The sequence below is a fragment of the Canis lupus genome, chromosome 7, assembly GCF_011100685.1.
Source record: "Canis lupus familiaris isolate Mischka breed German Shepherd chromosome 7, alternate assembly UU_Cfam_GSD_1.0, whole genome shotgun sequence".
Lineage (NCBI taxonomy): Eukaryota > Metazoa > Chordata > Mammalia > Carnivora > Canidae > Canis > Canis lupus.
The window spans coordinates 10,887,434-10,897,279 of record NC_049228.1 but is presented as its reverse complement, the minus strand read 5'-3'; the positions used below and the strand labels follow the sequence as shown (position 1 = coordinate 10,897,279).

The following is a 9,846-nucleotide window of genomic DNA, read 5'->3' as shown; positions in this document are numbered from 1 at the left end:
GAGTCCTCAAGACCTTTTGGGGGGAATTCATGTCAAATTCTTTAAAAGTAATATAAAGAAGGGATTTCCCGGGGCATTTGGGTGGCTGTCAGTGAAGCATGTGCCTTCTGCCCAGGTCATGCTCTTGGGGCCTGCTCAGTGGGGATCCTGTTTCTCCATCTGCCCCTCCCCCTGCTCGTGTTCTCTCTCTCTCTCTCATAAATAAATAAATAAATAAATAAATAAATAAATAAATAAATACCTTTTTTTTAAAAAGTGATTTGCCTTTTTCCTAGCATTGACATTTGCTCTGATGGTGCAAAAGCAGGGCTGGATGCAACTGCCGATACCTTCGCACTCAGGCAAGGTCGAGGCATGAACCTGCACTGGTGCCCATGGGATTCTTCACCATAATGCATTGACAGTTAAAAAAAAGAGAGTCAGCTCCACCAAAGAATATCCTTGCTGAAAAAAGTGAAAGCTATTGAATTCGGATCCTTGAGCACATGGCTTTTAATATTGTGTGACGAAATGGAAAGCACACCTGACACACTCCTGCACACACCCAAATATGAGGGGTGTTTCAAGGAGAAGCACTTACCTGTACATTTATTTGAGATGCAAGCTGAAGCAGAGGTTTATTTTCACAGAACATGATTTTTACTCAAAAGGATGGTTGACAGAAAAATTATGGTTATTCAGATGGGTGTTTGGCAGGTATTTTTTTCAAAAAGCAATGGAGCGAGTCCATCACTTTGAGAAACAACTGACAGGTTGTTTTTCTTTTCCTCCGATGGTAGGAATCAAGTTTTCAAATTAAAATTAGCATTCTGGAAAACCTGCATCTGCCAAAACAAGTTTTAGGAGACTTGTATGAGCTTGACTGCTTCCCAATACTTAAAAGACTGTCTGATGAGACCAGATGTATAAACGAATGTGATTTATCTGACATATAATGATATATACCAATATTTGGAAGAGCTGCATAACTCAAGTGAAATACGTTCCAAATGCCAATGCATGTTACAAAATCACACACAGTTAAAGATCTATTGAAAGTATAAGACAGACCATTAGATTTAATGTTAACAAAGTAGTAAGAGTTTATTGATATGGCTCCAGAGTCACATAGCAACTAATCTTTAAGATACTATCAGTTCCAACTTGCTATAGTATTAAAGAATATCCACAATCATCTGAACAGGCTATTAAAATACTTCTCCTTTTCCAATTGCACATGTGTGCAAGGCTTTTCTTCAAACATGTCAAAATAGCCTATCTCTGGGCTGCCTGGGTGGCTCAGTCAGTTGAGCATCTGCCTTCAGCATAGGCCATGATCCTGGGGTCCTGGTATGGAGACTCACATCGAGCTTTTTGTTCAGCAAGGAGTCTGCTTCTCCCTCTGCTCCTCACCCCTGCTCTTGTGCTCTCTCTGTCTCATCTTGCTCTTTCAAATGAATAAATAAAATCTTAAAAAAAAATAACCTATCCCTACAGATTGAATGTAGGATCTGGTATGAGAATCCAGTGGTCTTCTATGAAGCCAGACATGAAGTTTTTGCACATTTTTTTGCACATTTTTAAAAAATCTTTATTTTTTTAAAGATTTTATTTATTTATTCATGAGAGACCCAAAGAAAGAAGCAGAGACACAGGCAGAAGGAAGAAACAGGCTCCATGCAGGGAGCTCGGATGTAGTATCCAATCCCAGGACTCCAGGAACACACCCTGGCCCGGAGGCAGGCACTAAACCTCTGAGCTACCCAAGTGTCCCTGCACTTTTTTTTTTTTAAGGTGTTATTTATTTATTCAGGAGAGAAACAGAGAGGCACAGACACAGGCAGAGGGAGAAGCAGGGTCCCTGCAGGGACCCAGATGCGAGACTTGATCCTAGGACTCAAGGATCATGACCTGAGCCAAAGGCAGACACTCACAAACACTGAGCCACCCAGGCATCCCTATTTTTGCACTCTTCAAACATTGAAAAGTGTTACTCTTCTCACTGTTTTTTTTTGGAAAAGTTATTTTTCATAAATATGTAATTTATTAGGATGTAATGAAGTGAGTGCCTGGGTGGATCTGTCCGTTAAGTGTCTGCCTTCAGCTCTGGTCCTAATCCCGGGGTCCTGGGATGGAGCTCCATGTCAGGCTCTCTGCTCTGTGGGGGAGCCCACTTCTCTCTGCCTGCCATTCCCCTTGCTTGTGCGCTCTCTGTCAAATAGGTAAGTAAAATATATATATTTTTTAATGTAATGAAGTTATTTTTAAATGAATGAAATAGTTCTGGGGATGCCTGGGTGGCTCTTGGTGTCTCTCATGAATAAATATATAAAATATTTTAAAAAATGAAATAGTTCTGTTTTAGTTTCTAGTATGATATTGACAGCTGTAACTCAGAAAAGCAAGTTGATTCTTTTTTAAAAAAAATATTCAGTATCTTTTTCTTTTTAAAGATTTTATTTATTTATTCATGACAGACACAGAGAGAGAGAGAGGCACAGACACAGGCAGAGGGAGAAGCAGGCTCCATGCAGGGAGCCTGACGTGGGACTCAATCCCGGGTCTCCAGGATCACCCCGGGCCGAAGGCAGCGCTAAACCGCTGAACCACCTGGGCTGCCCAAATTCTTTGATTCTTAAGCTAAAAGAATCCTGAGACCAGAACCTTTGGGAGTCACTGTCCTAGACTAATCTCTCCTCCAGGCTCCAGTCTCAATGACAATTTCCTTAAAGTTGCCAACCAGTTTATTTGCATGCAGGACTAGCTTCAGGGGGAGGTCCAGTGGGCAACCCCCTGCCTGGCCCCATGTGAACAATGTGGCTACCACTCTCTTCCTCCCTAAATATCTTCTCTATTGCTCCTTCTCCAGGACCTCAAATTTTCCTCATTGGTATTCTTTTGATGTAAGTCACTTGGAACTTCTCTTCAAATCCAAATACTTTTAAGTGGTAATACGTTGCTAGTTTCCAATCATCAATGCATAAAAATAGTAGCCAGAACTTTTGAGTGTTGGCTACATCAAGCTTTCTGCTAAACATTTTTTATATATTGGGACGCCTGGATGGCTCAGCAGTTGAGCATCTGCCTTTGGCTCAGGGTGTGATCCCGGGGTCCTGGGATCGAGTCCCACATCAGGCTCCTGCAGGGAGCCTGCTTCTCCCTCTGCCTATGTCTCTGCGAATCTCTCTGTGTCTTTCATGAATAAATAAATAAAATCCTAAAAAAAAAAAAAAGCCCTTATTATGTTGCTGTGTTGGCCCTGACCCGGGTGGTCTTTGTCTCCTTGTGCTCCACAAAACACCTTCACTCTCTCCTTGGCTCATTTTGAAATCTTCTAGTCCCCATATGTACCTATGTACCTAAGCATCAGACCTTAAAAAAAAAAAAAAAAAGCCATACAAAATTAACATTAAAAAAATAAGTTTATTTCAGGTCTGAAACACTGAAGAATGAGCATACAGACAAATAGTACAAAAAGCAAAACTTAGAACATGAAAGATGACTTAATACAGACATACATTCTTCTGGCAATTCTCTTGAGTTTACACATAAACATATTTTAAAATTTTCTCCCAACCTTCACAAAAGGCAAAAGCTAGTGTTTTTGTTTTTGCAATATTTATAAATGAAACTGCTTTTGAAAGCATCCAATTTCTTTCTAAAATCATTTCATTAAAATTCACTCAAGTGCTGGTTACCCAACTCCATTTTCCAAGACAGAATTATGACATTCTTGTCTGACATGTTATAGACAACTTTAACTCAAAATATAGAAAAAATTATTAATCTATTTTGTGTTTTATGATATCATATTTCATCCTTTTTCTAATCAACAGAGATACACATGACAGATATGTATGCTTTTCAGAAACAATGTCTCCTAACTTTTATTTGTAATTTTTGTCAAAAGCTCAGAAACTCAAAAAGTACATGATTATTTTAAACAATTGATGGTTTAAAAATAAAAATAATTATTTAAGAGGGATCTTAGAATATATTTTTGGCCATAAAACCTGCGATGTAATTGTCTAAGGAAGTTAATGATTCAGCATATTATGCTTGAGCTATCATCAACTGAATAAAAAAGCAAAAAAAACAATTGTAAATTCCCCATACCCACAAAGTATCAATCACAGCTGTTCATTCAATTCTCCAGGGGATACTTCTCTAGCTAGATTTAAGTTCCTGTGGCTCAGTGATTTGGTCTACCGCATGGTGAACGGTATTTAAGACTCAAAAAAGATCTTTTTTTTTTTTTCAAAAAAGATCTTTGAGATCAAAGTGAATACATTCATTTTATGGATGAGAAAAATGCTGGCCGGAGAGTGACAGGGACACCTAGAAACAGATCCAGGTCACAGACCCAGAGCTCCTGATTCCCAGCTGGGTTCTCCCAGTGACGATTCTCCAGGGTAAAATTCTACATAATTTGCTGTCGCTTGATTAAAAAGAACATTATAATTTTAATGTAAGGTGATGCATATAAAATGCCCAAATCGGAATTGCTAATTTGCTTCCAAGAATATTCAAGGGTATCCCCTGACCAGCTTTTTTTAGGGTTGATGTGGACATAATGTACATATTATGGTTGTGTATATGTCATTATTGTAAAGATATTCCCTAGCAGCTTAGAAAGTCAGGACAGGAACAACATTTAAATTCTTATTGTAAACAAAACGCAGTGGTAGGCACTGTAGAAAGACATTTGGTCCTCTGTTCCTTACCCTGAGCATGTAAAACAGCAGACTTTTTTCCCAACAGTATGGAGACCGGGTACACTCTGGTGAAGAAAAGAATACATTCCCCCAACACACTGAGGGAGCATGCACCTGGACACAGTGTATTCCTTCGAAGGAGAACGGTCATACAAACGATAGTGCAGAACAAAGACACCCTTTCAAGAGGTCTCCACCAAATGAAAACACGAGGGCTATGTTACCATCAATTTCTTTATCTTCACAACCTTCAAGCCAAAGTATTACGCTATGAGGTGCGATACAAGAAATCACGAGAAAGCCAACAACACAGAGGATGGAATTTTCTTGCTTGAAAGTCATACACAGGCATACCTCATTTTATTATGCTTTGATGTATTGCCCTTCACAGATGCTGCATTTTTTGTTTTTTGTTTTTTTAAACAAGTTGGAGATTTGTGGCAACCCTGTATCAAGAAAGTTTTTGGTGCCATTTTTCCAAAAGCTCTTGCTCGCTTGTGTCTGTGTCACATTTTGGTAATTCTTGCAATATTCCAAACTTTTTCATTATTATTATATTGATTATAGTGATCTGTAATCAGCGGTTATGACTTGCTAAAAGCTCAGGTGATGGTTAGCATTTTTTAGCAATAAGTCTTTTTTCATATAAGGTATGTACATTGTTCTTCCAGGCTACCGCACACTTAATCGACTACAGAAGAGTGTAAATCTGACTTTTATATGTACTGGGAAACCAAGGAACTCATTTGAATCACTTTATTGTGATATTTGCTTTATTCTGAATGGTCTGGAGCTGACCCTGCGATATCCCCAAGGTATGCCTGCACTGAAAAAAAGATAGTGGACAAGGCAGTGGGTACAAAATCCCTCTATTTCAAGCTGGAGTGAAAAAATAGTATTAGCATATCCTACCGTGATAGGAAGGTAGTGCAGAGAGCTCAAGACAATGAGCCTATGTCTGCACTCCTTAGCTTAATTAGAACACAAGTCTAAGACCAAAGTCATGGGTTCAATGTGTACACAGAACAGTTTTGACAGCCACTAACAGTACATGTAACAAAGCCTTGTTTAACAAGAATATAAGAAAATGGAAAAATCTTAGAGGTTCCGTGGAAGTCTCATCCCAGTGCTATCCTTTAGGGGGTCAGAAGTGCCGTGTTGGTATCTCCCACTGAGGCAGATTGGACAGTTGGTCAGAATAATGGAAAGGGAGCTAATTAGGAATATAATGCACATTTGGTTCTAAATTCTATGTACTCCTATGTGACTTAAAGGGATTAGACCTCCACATTATCATTTTAGAAAGCCTTTTGACCTTCCACTTTCTATAAAAAAGAAAAAATTTTTGGAAAGTACACATTAAGAAGCTTACATTCTGATCGACAATAGATTAACAATGGGATGCTTGGTAGATAAATGGTAGTGTTATTACGATGTGAGCCAACATATTTTAAGCTTAAAATATTTTAAGCAAAATCTTGCTCACGTTAATATGAAGGTGAAAACAGTAACTGTATTCAGAGGTCACATAATAATTTTCAAGTTAAGTATCTATCTCTCGTACATATAAACCAAGCCTTACTACTCATCTACCACATGAGGTTAACTTCTTTTTTCACTTCAAATTGCCGATTCTGACTGCTTGGACATCATCATGGTTTTTGATTCTTGGTCTGTGGGACTATCTTCAACTGGTACCTAGAAAGAATCAGGAGATAAAAGAAACTTACAGCATCTGGTATATGCCATTATGACAGATCAACAGTTGGCTCGGAAACCCAAAATAGCTGTCTAGACAGATTGATTTCACACATTTCTCAATAGCATAATCATAAAAAATTATTACTTACAGCTTTAATATCACCGTTTGCAATTCCTATATTTATATTGTGTCTTTTGAGATCAGACTTGATTAATGCTGAAACAGAGAAACATCAATGGAGTTACCAAAGAGTCTTTGGAAGAGTCTTTGTACTGTAAACAGAACAAAGTCTTTTTTGATACTGTCACATTTAGCACACTGTAGTACCATAATATTCAATAGCATCCTTGTAGCATGAAAAAATGCCAGTGCTTCTCTAAGCCACTAACTGAATTAGCAAGTCATTCATTAGTGAACAAATACACGATGCTAGGAACCAAAGATACAAAGATGAAAAACACAATTCTTTCCCTAGAGCACCCTCCAATCTAAGGGAATATTGACATGCAAACAATTATACACTGGAGGATAAAATGCAACAACACAGGTATGTAGAAGGTATAGTGGGAGCATGCGAGAAAAAAAAAAATGCCTATGTCAGTCCAGAGAAAATCCAGGAGGGCTTGCCAGAGGAGGGAGACACATGCAAATTGACACTTGAAAAATGAGGGACGCCTGAGTAGCTCAGTGGTTGAACATCTGCCTTTGGCGTAGGGCATGATCCTGCAGTCCCAGGATCAAGTCCCGCATGGGGTTCCCCGCAGGGAGCCTGCTTCTCCCTCTGCCTCCGTCTCTGCCTCTTTCTTTTTCTCATGAATAAATAAACAAAATCTTAAAAAAAAAAAGAAAGAAAAGAAAGAAAGAAACTTGAAAGATGAGAAGGAACTTGTCAAGCAGATAAGAGAGAGGAAGGCATTCTAGGCCGGCAGGAAACAGTATATGCAAAGAATGCAAGACAGGAATAGAATAGCCAGGAAGCTGGACCCAGAGGTAGTTTGGAATCACTGGAGCAGCAAGTACAAAGGGGAGGCAGGATATGTGGCTTGGCTGGTAAGTACCGTGTAGCCTGCACAAGAGAGTTTACACTGCCGTCTGAATAGGGAAGAGGAATCCAGAAAGAAATTAGCAAAGTGAGATGACAGGAGAAGCCTACGTGAGTGTCTAAATCCATTTTTACGCTAATGTGCCTGGACAAACCACGGATAAAAGTCCTTTTATGTGCTCTTCCTCCAGCAGTTGGGCAGTATCTTGTTCCTGCCCATGTCTATTCTGATAATACCTAAGAAATAAGAATTGGCTGAACATTCCCCGTGCCATTTCCACCACCACACATTATAATAATTGCTAACATGATTAGGCACATTCTAGGTGCCAGACACTATGCTAGGAGTTTCATGAACCACCTTTTTAATACCCTATTATATGAATGAGAAAAGGAGGATCTGAGAGGTTAAGTAACTTGTGTAAAGTCACACAGCTAGTGCGAAGCAAGTCTGCCCACTCCAGATCTTTATTGACTCTTGATACAATGGTTTTGTTTTTTATGCATGGTGACAGTACTAAAGTTAAAATATGAAAAATGAATTAATAGATTCATATCCTTGGAAAAAAACAAGTAATATCCTATTTTTTAATCTTTTTTCCCCCTTGAGTTCTGCTAAGCCACTGAGAATCAATATACATGAAAATTAAATATAAAGACAATATGACATAAGTACTTTTGCCAGGAAAATGCCCTAATTTACCTGTTAAAATGATGCCTAGAAACATCCAAATACAGAGGAAAATGTTCCCTGCCCTAGGACCATAGTCTGACGTGAGCTTCCCTTGAGCCAATGTGAACAAAATTCCAAATATCTAAAATAAAGTAGGAGAAATTATTGTTAAATTTGCTTCTTTGAAATAAGTGCAAATGTTTTCCCCAGAACTTTTCCTATTTTATTCATATGATCTAGCTTCTAGAAGCATTCATCGAAAGGTGAAATTTTTCATCCACTATATTACTTAGCAAATAAATCACCTCAGATTTAAGAGAACTCAGAGATTTACCTGTGCAGAAGCATTAAGAAGACCAGATGAGGTACCTTCAGATTCAGGGTAAGTGATTTCAACAGCAAACTCAAAACCCAATGGGAGGTAACCAGTCATGAAGAAACTGGGAAAATAAATCCAAAATTATAGAGAAAATTCACTGAGGGACAGTATCACATGTTGAGGCAATCATTCTCCTTCTCAGGCCTATTCTAGTGATCAAATAACGGAATATTCTGAACTTAATGTGTCTAAGTAAAGCCCTATTATTATTCGCCAATCAGCCCAAAGACAAAAGAACTGAGAAATAAAGCAGTTCCTGAATTTTTCTTTTTTTAAGAAAAATATACCTCTGATTTGCTAAGTCAATTGTTTTTCTAACTAAATAGAGTTACCCAGACTAAGTAAGGCTAATCCATTTTTCACTTATCATATATACGAAAAAAACATAAACAACTTTTTTTACTCCTAAAAATTACTCATATATATGCATAGGATAGATTCTTAAAACTTAAAATATTTATATGCATGGATAGATTTATACGCACAGGATAGATTCTTTAAAGTTTAAAATATTAAAGGGCATTTGAATGAACTAAAAATTTAAAACCACAGTAGTAATACTTCAGAATTGTAACAGCATGCTATCACCCTCCTAAACACATATGATGCTTACCCGAGTACCCCTCCAGTAATAAACACAATGATAATGTATCCAAGGTCCAACGTGAAAGTAAATACAACCATTCCCAGAAAAGACAAAATGTAAACTACCAGAGTAGTCTGTCTAAAACAAAAACAAAATTGTTAGTATTTTGTCCGATTTTCCTAGATATATAAAAATCATGTCGCTAACCATTGCTCTGTTCATACAGTAACAAATTCCTTTGTTTTCAAGATTGGGTTTCCCTAGGGATGCCTGGGTGGCTCAGCGGTTGAGTGTTTGCCTTGACTCAGGGCATGATCCCGGAGTTCTGGGATCGAGTCCCATATCAGGCTTCCTGCATGGAGCCTGTTTCTCCCTCTGCCTGTGTCTCTGCCTCTCTCTATGTGTGTTTCTCATGAATAAATAAATAAAATCTTACAAAAAAAATTGGGTTTCCTTTGTATGGAAAATGTTTCCACCAAAGCATGGACTTTAAAGCTTACATTTAAGATTCAACAGCAGCAACCAACAAAACATATCCAATGTTCAGATAGGAAGGAATATTCATATGGATAAAATCATTTTTGTGTCACTGAGTGGGATAGTTCCCTATCTATATCTCACCATCACGGTCAAATTCCATCTCTTCCAAGATGCCTTTCCTAATCACTGCAACTTAGAAAATTGTCTCTTCTTCTAAACTCCCTTGCCATCTTAGTATCTACATAATTGTCCAATGACAGACATCTATTGGGCATATGACATCTATTTTA

At 38.1% G+C, this 9,846-nt stretch overlaps 1 protein-coding gene across 1 annotated transcript in view; it reads right to left on the bottom strand.

Annotated features, from left to right (window-relative positions):
- Positions 1–3,382: 3,382 nt before the first annotated feature.
- Positions 3,383–9,846, bottom strand: part of FLVCR1 (FLVCR heme transporter 1) — a 37,710-nt gene continuing 31,246 nt past the window's right edge. The window contains 5 exon segments of the mRNA XM_038542100.1: positions 3,383–6,392; positions 6,545–6,612; positions 8,142–8,253; positions 8,446–8,551; positions 9,104–9,214. Of these exon segments, the coding sequence (XP_038398028.1) occupies positions 6,315–6,392; positions 6,545–6,612; positions 8,142–8,253; positions 8,446–8,551; positions 9,104–9,214 (475 nt within the window). The 3' untranslated portion in view covers positions 3,383–6,314.